The sequence below is a fragment of the Solea senegalensis genome, linkage group LG3 (assembly GCF_019176455.1).
Source record: "Solea senegalensis isolate Sse05_10M linkage group LG3, IFAPA_SoseM_1, whole genome shotgun sequence".
NCBI lineage: Eukaryota > Metazoa > Chordata > Actinopteri > Pleuronectiformes > Soleidae > Solea > Solea senegalensis.
The window spans coordinates 20,011,556-20,025,682 of record NC_058023.1 but is presented as its reverse complement, the minus strand read 5'-3'; the positions used below and the strand labels follow the sequence as shown (position 1 = coordinate 20,025,682).

At 39.4% G+C, this 14,127-nt stretch overlaps 1 protein-coding gene across 3 annotated transcripts in view; it reads left to right on the top strand.

The window, feature by feature from the left end:
- Window positions 1-9,985: 9,985 nt before the first annotated feature.
- Window positions 9,986-14,127, top strand: part of arhgef39 (Rho guanine nucleotide exchange factor (GEF) 39) — a 61,031-nt gene continuing 56,889 nt past the window's right edge. Inside the window, exons 1-3 of one of the 3 annotated variants that reach the window (XM_044022435.1) lie at window positions 9,986-10,148; window positions 11,990-12,162; window positions 13,963-14,057. In XM_044022435.1, the coding sequence (XP_043878370.1) occupies window positions 12,025-12,162; window positions 13,963-14,057 (233 nt within the window). In that variant the 5' untranslated portion in view covers window positions 9,986-10,148; window positions 11,990-12,024. The remainder of the gene's footprint in view (window positions 10,149-11,989; window positions 12,163-13,962; window positions 14,058-14,127) is intronic. The other 2 variants (XM_044022436.1, XM_044022437.1) reach the window with 2 other exon arrangements.

Genomic DNA, 14,127 nt, shown 5'->3' with positions numbered 1-14,127 from the left:
TCATTATAACTTAAAAAAAAATAGACGGTATTGCTGACGGCAACAATCTGAATGTATATATAGCATATATATGTATATATATATGTATATATATATATATATACATATATATATGTATATATACATACACATATATAGAGCGTGAGAGAGAGATATTTAGGTGTTTCTGATGCTTTAGATACTTTTCTGTTTCTGATGCTGTTTCTCATCTTAGCTCTGATTCTGTCACTGACACTGAGCAAGAGTCAACTTGACCTGTGAGGAAGTAGCGGCCTAGATAAAACTGGTTTGCAGGCCCAGGGCTACATGTTGCCCATGTGTGGTCCAGAACATTCTCCAGAATATCAGTGAAAGATACTTCATGCTGAAAGCACAACATGGCAAACTCTACCCCAACAAACCGATTGGCATATTGACCTGAGTTTAACACAAAAAAAAATTATAGTACTTTCCCAATGACCTAATTACATTTTAATTAGTAACGCATCCATTACCACAATGTGACAGTAGCATGCATGCATTTAGTTAGTTGTAGTTGCACAAGTAATGTACTATTTTGTATAGCGCTCTCACTCGACCTCATGCGCTGGAGGGTTTTTTTTCTTGAAATTTGTTTTCAAGTATGTTTTCATTTGTTTGTTTTGTTTAGTTTGAGATTTGCCCTCTGACAAAATAACATCTGATTAAGAAACTGAATATTTTAATTTAAAGTCTGTCATGCAGATTTGGCTGCAACCCTAATGCATTTTTTTTTCCACCCTCGCAAAGACGGTGAAGTTGTTGTTTTTTTACTAACTTCACAGACACACGCTTTGAGTGCGATTGTCATTTCGCTGAGTTTTTAAACACCTGTTTTTTAATCATCTGGGAAATCGGAGCAGTGAGACAAGATTATTAGAGATGTTATCGTTTTTATCTTTAAATAATTTACAATTTGCCTGTCATTCATCACTTTAGACCTCTCCTCGTCCATGATGCATTTGTATTTTTCTTTTTCTGCCCACCTCCCTCCGTGTTTGCCTTGTGTGGTTGTTTGACGCTGATTTAAAAGATGCAGAACACAAAGCGGCTCTTTAATAGTGTGTTATAATATTCGGGAGCCCTCTCCTGCAACACACACACACACACACACAGACCCCGCCTGTCTGATGCTTGAGCGACAGCTTTTGAGTGAGTCAGTGTCCCTGACCATCAATTAGCAGCAGACCTCACTGTCACACTGCCATCCAGTGCTTTTTAGTAATTGCGGGCGTGACAGTTTATCATTATCCATGAAAACCGCTGGGTTTTGCAAACACACGGCTGTTTCGATGGTCCTCCATCACATGAGTGTCATTTAATTTTCTGCAGCTGTTTGTTGCCATGTGATTATTATTTTTTCCCCCTCTCTCCCAAGGCCAAATGGTCATTTTTGCCTTAATGAGCTCACCGTTCTATGAAAGGCAGAGCGGCAAAGGAGAGTGAAGTACAAGGTTCCAAGCACTGCCTAAGAGTTTGTTTTGTTTATTTGAGTTGTTGTTTTTTTTTTTTTGACAAAAGTAGACAATGAGCAATTACAGCTAATTGCATTTGAAGATCAACAAACAACTCTTCTTCTTTTTTTATTTATTTATTTATACTGTTTACATGTCTTTGTATTTTATTTATTTATTAAATGTCCCTGGCACGACCTTGTCTCCCTGAAAAAAATGGGTTTTTTTTGTTTGTTTGTTTTTTTTTACAGATTTTTCATATAAATGTCACAGTGTTTCGATCAGTTGTGGCAGAAATGCAGAAATGAGTGTGACAGTAGCCATTTTTATGTGATGAATGTGGCTGGGTTTGGACACATATGTCGTGTTTATTGTGGTTCGATGCAGTACAATACGTTTCCATTAGGAATAGTACCAAAGTAACCAGCCCCATACCGTTCATACTACTTTCATGTGAGCACGGCTCCTTTACAATTTGAACCCAGCTTTTGTGTTATTAAAGTAAGAAAGAGATTAAGCCTGCATGATTTGTTGTTTGACTTTATTGCCAGCTTGGGCGCTAGGGTCTTCTAATGCTGTATGTAGTCGGTCGTCTCTGCATATCATGCCACATTAGGTGCACTGGGTATTATCGGAACTCCGCCTATGTATATATCTCGCTGACACGGCCACCGGGCACAGCTTACTCCACGCCTACCACGTAAAGGTACTGTACTGTTAGGGACAGAAAAGATCATGGTGTTTCCTCATAGTGTCCAAATCGTCTCCCGTTGCAGGATTCAAATACAGCAACATAACAGTATTAAAGGCGACATAGACCGGAAGCTCCAATGGGTTGGATTGTTTTCTTGGGCTCTGAGAAGCGGATCGGCACTTCTGTATGTTGATGATGTCATCAGTATACCTCACCACTCCTCTCACCACCGTAGTGCCTCCTGGTGCGGGCACTAGTCTGGGCACATCCGGTTGCGTACATTCAACCGCAAGAGAAGAAGAACTACTCTCGTTGTAGCTGCTGAGATGCAGAGCATCCACCGGGCCAGAGGGGGAGCTGTGTATCTGAGAGCTGGCCTATCTATTACGTCACTTCCAGGTACCTGGCCAATCACAGGACAGTGGGAAAGCTCTCGTTGGCTGGCCAATCACAACACAGTCCACGTTCTGGGGGTGTGGTTTTGGTCTGAAACAGCGCGGCTGACGAAAGCGTCAGTGAGGAGATATTTCGATCGTCTCGTTTGCAGCGATTAGGAGGTTTTTAACCATGAAAACAAGTTAATATATGTAAGTAGACCTCCATAACTAACATATATGTGTGATACAAGCATTCTATGTCACCTTTAAATCCCACTGTGTCCAAGTCCTAAAACACACTGAGAAGACACAGCAACGTTGACGGACGTCTAACTCTCTTCTGTTACGTGCCACCATTGACTCCATATGACACCAGATGAGAATTTGACCTCAGAATTTGAGAACCTTGCAAAATGTTGACACAACACATACGAAACAATTGGCAAAATGGCAAAATTCAAACATTTACTCATGTACAGAATGCACAAATATAATAGTGGAATGGAGCACAGCTGGTGTCCCTTTTGTCCACCAGTGCAGTGTATTTTGAATAAATACTCAAACAGCAAATAGGAAATGGTGACGAAGGCCAGAGGGCCAACACACGTTGGTGTTTCTTAATGCTTCGGCCCTAGAAAACAGCCTTTTAACATTTAGTTTTCTTCTCATGTGTACAAATATAATGGTCTACAGTGAAGTAAAAAAATAAGTGACATTTTGGCTGGAGATCCTCTTTTCGTTGTTGTGTTTTCATACATGCCATATCTACGTCTCTAAAGTGGCACTGATCACAAATAATTCAGACAAAATCACTCAGCAGATGGAAGAGGGGACAGTGGGTGGTGGCCTGGCGTGCTGTGCACCGATCAGCAGACCACCGTTCGAGTCCAGATTGAGACCAAAATGTTGGACGATTGTTGTGGATTGTTGAGGCGTTGTGAGAACATAATAGTGTGCTTTTATGGAGCACGAGAGATGTTCGCCAAATAGTGTAGTTAGAGACTGGAAGATTTGATGTGGATTATGGTATTATACAAAACAAAACAGAGTGGTTTCGTGGAAAGGAGGTTGCAAAACTCACCACATTTACATGTATGGCAGTATTCCGGTAACGCTGGGACTCATGGAAACACCTTAGCCTTTAAGCACTACCCGGATATGCAATAATTCCGGTAATGAGAAAATGGAATGAGGTAGCTGGGTCATGCCAGTATTAACCAGAATATTCAGTCCTGTAGACACGGGAACTGTAAAGGGTCGTTGGTTGCAAAACATGCATCCAGGGCTCATAGTTTTCCTTTATCCACACAGTCTGTGGGTGTTCTTATGGGTCATTGTCCAAAGCAATGTCTGAGGGATGTCTTTATGAAGCACTCCTGCATGTAAGACTTTGCAATAACATTTGTAGAGGCTAAAAACAGCTGCATCGTCACCTAGAAATAGCAGGACAAATCTGCGCATGTGTAGTTTTGGGGTGTTAGGGGGCGCTACGGGGTGCCATATATCCTTTTCTCACGTAACTTTGCGGATGCTTCGGTCTCGTGAATGTCCAGTCAGGAGGACGGTTTCCCTGGTGTGTGCCATTTATAAAGTGAATCCAGCTGTATTCAGATTGCCCTCCGCTGGACCACACAGTAATGACTGCAGACAGTCTGCAGCGCTTCTAGGATGTATAGTTCGAACTGGAGCGGGTTTTTAACGCTCGAGTTTGAACCCACCATATATCCGGCTCGCAGAAACGTGCGCTGTAACATGGTTATCCACAACCCCACATCCACAGATCAATACATCTAAACAAACCTGCCGAAGCCTTGTGTGGAATAATACAATGCTTCTGCTGTAAACAAGTTTACACATTCCATGGGTTCAGCTCTTTCCTGCCTACCAGTGAACACATCACTCCGAGGCGTTCACAAACAAGTGCGGAAACCCACCCCACTCCGACCGCACCCCCACCCCCACACACACTAGTGTTTCTGCTACTTAAGCACTGATGTGCTTGTGAACAGCCCAGAAACACGTCTGAAGTGTCAACACTTGATGCCGTAATTACCTTTGGACAAAAACATTGTTAATTACAACTCGGATGTTAAGTGAAGAGGTAGTGGTGAAGCATTAATACATAAATGAAGCCTTTGCCCCCAAGCAAAGGTAGATAATGGGATTCCACATCAATAAACACTTAAAGAGATTTTGTTCACATCGCGGGTCAGCATTGTGCAGAAGAAGTGCTTTTTGACAGGATTATTTCCCCTGTAGTCACTTAGGAGATTTCTGTCCAACATTGCTCCCATTTATTTTGATGTGACTTTTATTTATTGTTGTTGTTTTTTTCCCCACTCCCTGTCTCTCTCTTTTGGAGCCAAATCATTTCATATCTCTTGGTCTTGAAACCTTGTTTCATATAACGTCTCCCAGCTAAGATAGCCTTGCCTCCTATGTGTTGAATAATTCATGCCTTACAATCCAATAGTATTGGATTGAGGAGAGTTGAATTCAAAAGTTGAATTACAAAACATCACATTCTTTCATCTCATGAAGTTTTTTTCTTTTCTTCTCTTTTCTCTTTTTTTTTTTGGCAAAGTGCAGAGGTCAATTATGAGTCCTCTGGCAATCGCTGATATGAATAATACACCGGAGGGCTCAGGAACCTTGGGAGAGTTCTTCCACTTGTGTAGATTATTGACGCTTTTATTTTTTTTTCTTCCTATCCTCAGGTTAAAAAAAAAAAAAAGACCTTTTGTCTGTGGTCCCCTGCACTGTTCATGCCTCCATCGCCTCAAGGCAAAAAGAAGCCTAATTTGCACCGATCTGTTTTGGGGCCAATTATTATAATACCAAATGTACTGAAAACACAATAACATTGGAAACAATAAAGAGTGGGCCCACCATTATTGTGCATTTTAATAATCCTCTCATTAAAGTTACATTTACATTTTGTTTTTGCCTCACTCTCCCTAGAATCTGCCAGATTACCTGAAGATCATGGACATCCTGTGCCTCGTCCACAGAGAGATGCTAGAAGGTGACGTAAGGCCGTTTAAGGAAAATCTACATGTTTTTTTTTATTACCTAGAAAGTTTAATCAGAAAGTTTGAGGCAAAATTCTCTCACAGCAGTGGAGGGGTATGTTTACACACTGTCATACGGGTGTCTAACAGTTTTTATGGTATTATGAGCACATGATGCCAGTGGATTTAATAGTGTTGTGAGGAGAATCGGTGTGTTTTTATGGGAGTTCTTTTTCCAGCACTAACCAGCTGGTTTCTTTTGTGCCTGAACCTCTTCCAACTGGAAACTGGAGTTTGTAACACGCTCGCTGCCCTGCACCAAAGTCCATTGAGAAAATGATCGTTTTTAACTTGCAGGGACACAGGAGCTGCTGATTTACTGCTGCCCTATTTGGTACATTCGCGACACCACAGGATTTCAATCGTTGGAGGCAGCAGCGGTGTAAAAGTCAATGAATTTCTCAATGGACTTTGGTGCGGGGGAGTGAGAGGTTTACAAAACATCAAAAACTTCCAGCTGGAAAGGTCCGCCTCATAGCAAGTTTAAGCCACAAGCATATTGTTAAGATATTGTAGCCTTAAGCAGGCAGACATTTCTGTTGGAGAAGTATCTGACTCAGCTAATTCTTATTTTTGTGCATCCTGTGAGGCTAGGAAGACGTGCAGTATGCTGAAAATGCAGTCCGGAATCCATCATTCCGACAGCAAGCAAAGGACCAAATGAGTTGAGTCTGTTTTGTGTCCACTTATATGGACTAAAATTGTAGTTTTCCTGGAGGTCAGTGAATGTGTCTTGACCATGGTCAGTACAGAGTAAAGCCTGTTAGTGACACATAACATGGGCCCTTAATCTCACATGCATCAATAATAATGACCACTTTAACCACTGTTCAAGTTACCAAATGCAACACATTGGATTAACTGATAGTAACAGTAAGTACTAAACTAACCAAGAAATGACTCGATATCAAGTCGTTCCCCTCCTGACATGTGCCTTGTGTTGCAGCAAGACTTGGCCTCCATATCGGCACTAGATGTCAGTGTTCTCGCTGCTCTGTGGAGCTGCCGGAAACTTGAAGTGCAGCCTGGGATACAGTTGCAGAAAAATGCATCCCTTTTTTTTTTTTTTTTACCCCTCCACTTGAAAGTCCTCAGTCCTGGTGGATTTCATTCCACAGCCTCCTGCGTCACAGCCTGATTACTGAGGGGCATCACTTTTATCTTTAATGAGCTACAAACTGCTGAGCTGCACTTCCTTCATGGAGCCACTCTCACATCACCAACCAGTGCGCACCATCCCTCTCCCTCTCTCTCTGTGTCTCTCTCTCTCTCATCATCACTCGCTGCCAGTTATGTTGTACAGTTCATAATAAGTTTATGCTAAAGGTCAAAGGGCTGAGGCAGTGAATGTTTGAGAGGGGGAATCAGAGAAAACAAGAACAAAACTTCAATCAAGTGGTTAGTATGTCAAGCGCATGAAAAAGAGACGCTACGTGTTACACTTGAGTAACATTTGGCAGCTTAAATCAACAGAAAATCAGTAGAAACGATAAAATAATAAAGGCAGTTTTAAAGAGATGCTCAATTTAATTATCAAACAGCAAACCTGAGCCATCTTTCTCCTTGAATAGCTGTAATTGGACAGGGGTCCAATTACTATCACAATTTGACTATAACTTGAAGGGAATTAGAAACTCTGCAATGTACAGAAGCTGTACACTGAGCTTTAAATTGAATTATTCCTAAATGTAAAGGGGCCACACGGTGGTGTAGTGGTTAGCACTCTCGCCTTGCAGCGAGAAGACCCGGGTTCGAGCCCCGGTTGGAACAAGGGCCTTTCTGCATGGAGTTTGCATGTTCTCCCCGTGTGTGCGTGGGTTCTCTCCGGGTTCTCCGGCTTCCTCCCACAGTCCAAAAACATGCAATGTGGGGATTAGGTGAATTGGACACTCTAAATTGACCATAGGAGTGAGTGTGAGAGTGAATGGTTGTTTGTCTCTAGTTGCGTGTGGCCCTGCGATGGACTGGCGAACTGTCCAGGGTGTACCCCGCCTATCGCCCGATGTAGCTGAGATTGGCACAGCACCCCCCGCGACCCTCTGGTGGAGGATAAAGCGGTTAGATGATGACTGACTAAATCTAAAGGTATGGTAAGGTCAATTTTTTGCTATTATTGATCAATAATACCGAATGCCTTGATGTGTGTGACTCCCTCAAGGCTCCTTTTATAGCCTTTGCAACTCAATCTGTGCCGAACCACAGGAGAGTTCAGAGCCGCCAACATATTTCCGCTCACGTAGTTGTTGTGGATGGACCCTGTACTTACAAGTGGTCAGGCACCATCCGCTTGCTGTCTGATCACAGAAAATGCATTTTCATACCAGATGTAAACCTTTGTGACCTGTTGATGCATCTCATTTGTAGTCGGAACTTGGAATTTCTGAGGAGCGCCTTCCAAACTCAACACATTGAGTAAGTACCTATGCCGTGACATGCCTGAGGCGAGGTGAGCCGGGACCATAGTGGAAAAGGGCCATTAATCAGCATTGTGTGACCTAATTTGGTGCTGGCTTGTATGTTCATGTTGAACACTCAGTAACCCACAGCCACCCCCCACCCCTTAACAGTTTACAAACAAAAACAATACAGACCGTTTACTGTCACTGGACTGTTTTTCAAATGTACATACATCTATGCAGCATATCTGAACGGGATCTAAACAGTTTTTTTCTGCTGCTACATTACTGTGGAGTACACTTATGTGCAATACACTGTGTTTGTGACACTGTGCAGTACTGTGCACATATGTATGTTGATAGGTATACATATTTATCCCACATGTTCATATTTATAAGACATATCTGAGGTTTATATTTTATATTTTAATTTATTTTATATTTATATTTAATATATTTAGAATGTTTATATTGTACCAATAGCTGGGATTGGTACCAAGGAGGGAGAAGATGGATGGATGGATATTGTGCCAGTCTGATGGCAAGTAAACATACTCAATTTTCATTCCTAATGTGCACTAACTAGTGTATGTTCTAAACTGAAAACAAAGTGGTTATTCTGTTTTATTCTTTTCTATTTTTTTTTTACTATTCTTTTTGTCTATTTATTGAATTTATGTCTGGTGAACTGGATTTGAATGAAAAGAAATAACCCTTACTTCTGTTCTATTACACAAATGTTTATAATTAGGACATTAATGTTAGTAGTTTTCAATTTATGACATTCATTTAGAGGGAAATAAATATAAATATGGGACCGAGCCAAGAGACATTTTCCACTCTGATACTCCGATACACCACGACATTTAAAATGTGCACATTAGTGATTTAATATCAACCCATAATAAACAGCGTCCAAGAGCAAGCTGAAAATTTGAAATTATTTGTTTATGTTGAACACAAGTGTTTTTTCTAGTGTATGCACGGCAGTTAGTAACATTGAGTTCATGCTCTGTGTTGTGTCTGTGGGAGTGTGGGCGTTTATAATGACATAAAGTGGATTTTTTTGCACTGCAGTATACACACACACAACATGAGGTGGTTTAAAGGCTAATTACCTCCACTAAGTAGGTTATATTGTCTGTCCGACTGTCTGACTTTTAGCAGGATGACACAAAATGGATACAGGATATTTCTTTGTAATAATTTCATGTATTTCATGATATAGTTAGAAATAAGCATAGGTAGAGTTCTAATATTTGTAAATGATCATAGTCTATTTCAGTATGTGGATTTTATCGATGAGGTGGTATGTGTTCCTAAAGCACTTTCTAGTGCAAATATGTTTTCATGCTGATGGTTGTTTCTACAGTATCCTTTAAGGGAAGCCTCCACTATACTATCAAAATATTCGTAATATAGTATATTGATAATGTAGAGCAATCATTAATGTTTATATGGTACTGAAATTCATGTAAAAAGTACAAGGGGTAAGCATACTAATAAGTGAAAACCTCTGTCTGTTCCTGCTGAGCATGTTTTATTTTTTATTTGTACAAATAAAAAATATAGTATGACATACAGTATGATAGTGTTTAAATGTTAAAAATAAATAAATAATATCATATTGTCATAATATGATGATTAATCGGCCAACTTTTTTTCCAATATAGGCTAATGGATGGAAACAATAGATAAAGTTCATTGAGATTAATTTTGTTCTTTTATACTTGAAGTGAATTTATATGAGTTGCATTACATTTTTTAAACTGTATTTAACAAACCAGTAACATTTAGGCAAACTGATTTCTCATCATTATTATATTTATTTTGAATTTAATTTAATGAATGTATTATATAGTATTATTATTTGTAGTTGTTGTTCGCGTAATAATAACGTTTCTCTTAATTTGTATACATCTTAACTTATTTATTTATTTAGATTTATTTAATCAACCCTTAGTGTCAGTGTACGTTTGTTTTTCAAATGATAAAAAACATAAAACAAAAGCTGGTATTTCCGGCTCCGGCGTAGATTGAGCAGCCAATCAGCGTGCGCGACCACACCAAATCCCGGAAGAAGGAAGCAGAGTCTGAAAAGAGCGCCTTGCTTAAAACAGTGGAGACGTTACCTGAAGGTAAGAATCTTCAACTCCCCCGATATATAAACTACAAATACACACATTTCATGGTCACACAGCACTTTGTAGTTCACACTATACAACGCTGCGGTAGGGAATAGCTTTCATGTATTGTCATTTTTGCGGGGCTTATTTTTTGGATGTTGTGTCACATTTTCACATACAAGCGACGCTGTCGTTTTGACAATCACTAGCTTCTTCATTAAACATGAGTGAAAGCGCCGCGTTAACGTGTTGTGTATGTGTCACGTCAAATCGTCATGGGTAAAATATGCACACGCTGTTTTCACGTCACGTTCACTTTGCTACTTTACTTAGTCCTGTTTATTTTCAACGTGTCTTCCGGTGTTTCAAAGTTCCTGGCATGCTAGGGTTCACTTAAAACGTCACATGATGGATGTTATGTAAGCTAGTTCCTTACAAATAACAGTCGAAATGTCTTTATTTGTCTCATGAGAATGTCATTTGAATAGAAATATTTTTTGTCAAGATGTCCTTGCATCATTATTATGCATGTAATGCTTTGCACAGTCTATGTATTTTCTTATATACAGTATTTTCCTTTCTATATGATTTTGTAATTTTCCTTTCTGATATATTCACGCTGTTTTAGGGTAATGTGAATATATTGTTTTGTATCTCCTACATGTGGACCCAAGGAAGGGTAGTCGAGTGGCTAACAGGGATTCAAAAAACTGAACTGCAGTTTTTAGCAAACAGGACTAGTACTGCAACTAATGACTTTTTATTTTCCCAGAGAGCTTGTTTAAGATGTATATTAAAAAAAGCAATCAAAGGGGTTGGTCAGTTTTCAAGATAGTTGATGATTATTTTGGTTTATCCAGCCCTATGCTCACTTCCTTTTCCAAGCATGTCAGGGAACTACAGTGGCCTTCACACACCAAAAAGGATGTTGTTCTTTGTTTGCTTTGTAAGCTTCCTCTTCAAAATGCAAAGCCCTCTTTAGGGCTGCATATTGAGTTAAATTCCTGAACAATTCTCTTTTTAATACTACAAATTTAATTTAATAAATAAATTATACGTGCAGCAACTTTCTTAGTTTTAGCCAGCCTGGATGTCTTCTTCTTGCAGTAGAACATGCGTACAGTCCCTGCACTTGAGGTCTTCTCAGCATATCCTTATTCGTTAAAGAAGTGCCAGGTTCTCAAAAACAAACACAGTCACACTCACACACAGGTATTCGCCCCTGTCTTCATCCTTTAGTTTAAGCAATGCGCTCCGTCTCTAGCCGCCTGCACACCTTGAGACAGCCAATCACAAGCACTGTTAGATCTCATACAAACACCATGTTGCATGCTCATTGGGATTGATGAAAATATTATTAGGGTCCGAGCAACGAATGTGCGAGGAACAAATTTGTTAACTTGTTATATTGTTATCCTTCAGATTATTATTATTGTCGTTATTATTATAATAATATACATGGCTTTCTTTTTTGAGGGGGTTAAAAGTGCAGGATTTCTTCCCTTTATTCGCAACATAGAGAACAAAGTGCATAAAGTCTATGTGTAGAACGTGGATGGGACATCTGTTAACGTAGCTTTTTCCAATTATCCCGCTGTAAACTCCCTCTTCTTCAGTCAGGTAACTTCTGCCCAAGTTTCCCTCATTCATTTGAGCAGCATAGCCGCGAGGAGACATGAAGTAGTGACGCCCGGCAACTGGCAGTGACTGTTTACGCCGAAATATTCATATTTGCCCTGATGTATTGATTATTTATTGCACGAGGAAGGGCAATGATATATCACCAAATCAATATTTTGACCCACCCCTGTGTCTGTCTCCCTTTTTGTTTGTGTGTGTGTGTGTTTCTGCAGTGTCCTCTTATTCCTCCACCTCCATCACTGTGACCATGAGTTTCCTCAGTGGTCCAAGCAGCAGCACCATCCAGGAACAGAGAGACCGATGGGAGAGAAAACGCACCCGAACGGCCAAGGAGTTAGTGAAGACTGAACAGCAGTACTGCCAACAGCTGGAGCTGGTCACAACTGTGAGTAGCAGTGATGAGGTGCTGGTTTAAGTTCACAAATGTGTCAGACTTTGACATGATACATCTACTTTTTTATGAATATTATGTAGTGTTTAAAAAAAAAAGTTTTAAGAGTCTTGTGCCCTTCTTCACAACCACAGATGACCCTCACTTAGTGAAATTGCTGAACTGTATCATAAATTTTATTATCGCATTAAAAAAGGTTTATGAGGCTTTTTTCTACTCTAATTTTATGTATTCCTCATCCTCCAGTCTTGTGTGGCAAATGCCACCAAATTTGTTCTGACCAAATTTCATGAAAAACAACTCTTTAACTGTCCAATATGCAATATTCTGCCTCTCAAGATATTAGGAAATGGATAGCACTGGAGTCCTTTACTAGACTACTCACCAGTTAGACAGACACTAAATTAAAGAGAGTTAAAGGTGGTTTGAATTTCATAATTTACTTTTTTGTTTGTATCAAGGGTTATAATCAAAGATGCTCCATGTGGGTGTTCCATCAGAAACATGTTTTAAAATATACTGAACACTAATCTCAAAAACACATCAAAGAAGGTATATATTTTTTTGTTTTTGTAGGCAAAATAAGTCAACTTACAGGAAAGTACTGTACATTTCTAATTCCTTCTAATTGCAGATTTTTTGACAGATAAGGCAATACTTCTTTCAAATCAAGTTTCAGTTTAATAGTCTCTGTGTAATACATTTAAAAGTAATGAAGCATTACCAGATTAGATATCCTTGAAATATAAATGACTACTTACAATATTAAAATGGCATCAAACATGTATATATTATATAACTTTTTGTAACTGCTGTAGAACTGTCAATCAGTCAATTGATTATTCATCAACAATTCTAATAACAAATTCATCACATATGGATTTTTAATCTTTTTTTCATGAAATAATTTTTTTTCTGCAATTTCACATTCCTTAAATGTTAAAATGTTCTGGTTTATCTGCTCCTCGAGGACATTAAACTGAATATTTTTGGTTTGCAGCCACCAATTTAAGGTTTGGGTTATACCGATTAACCTTTTACACCACTTATATTTTATAGATCAAACAACTAATCAGTTAATCTAATAAATAACGGTCTTTGACATGTTCCGCCAGTGGCCTGACATACAGACATAAGGTCACCTAATAACATCTTAGCTTCCTTAAGTCTACAATAACTTAAGAATACGTTGGGTGCTATTATCTTACTGATTTTTTTTGGACTGGAAACTAAAGTTTGTAAAGCGCTCACTTTCCAGAAAGTTTGTGTTTGTTCAGTACAACACTCCGCAGCTTTGCCTTTCAATTGTTCAGTTGTCCCACCGCTACGTTCCAAAGTGCAGTCTCTCTGTTCGGTAACAGACTCTCAGTAGAATCCATGTAATCTTCCTCAGTGAGGATAGAAAGCAAACTTTTGCAGCCACTACCTCATTTCTACACAATTACTTCCCCTTCATCCGTTCACCTGAGTTAGGAGTTATTTTAGGCTTAATGCACATTCAATTTGCTGATCTCATTTTCACTACAATTGACTTGAGAGTAGCACAGCTGGTGCGACATCCCTTTGGCCTTGTTCCTCATATGTACCATGAAGTCTTACAGAGCTATACAGTACCAACTGCTAACTTCCTGCTGTGAGAAGTTCAGGGTCTTATATGTTTGCTGCAGTCTGCTCCTGGATTTCGGCAAATTATTAAGATGTCAGCAGTGAAGGCTCCTTCTTCACAGTTTCGTTATGAATCCGGATGATGAGGAATTTTCTAATTCTCTTTTTCTGCTGTCTTCTTTCTCACAGTACTTTGTGGAAATCTTGAAGGCCAAAGGAACCCTGAGGCAGGACATTAGAGAAAACATCTTCAGTTCAATTAAAGCAATTCACTCCATAAACCAGTAAGTACCCTGTGAATAATTAAAAAAATATCTATGCTGCTGGAAAATGGTGGTACGTACAAGGATGGGG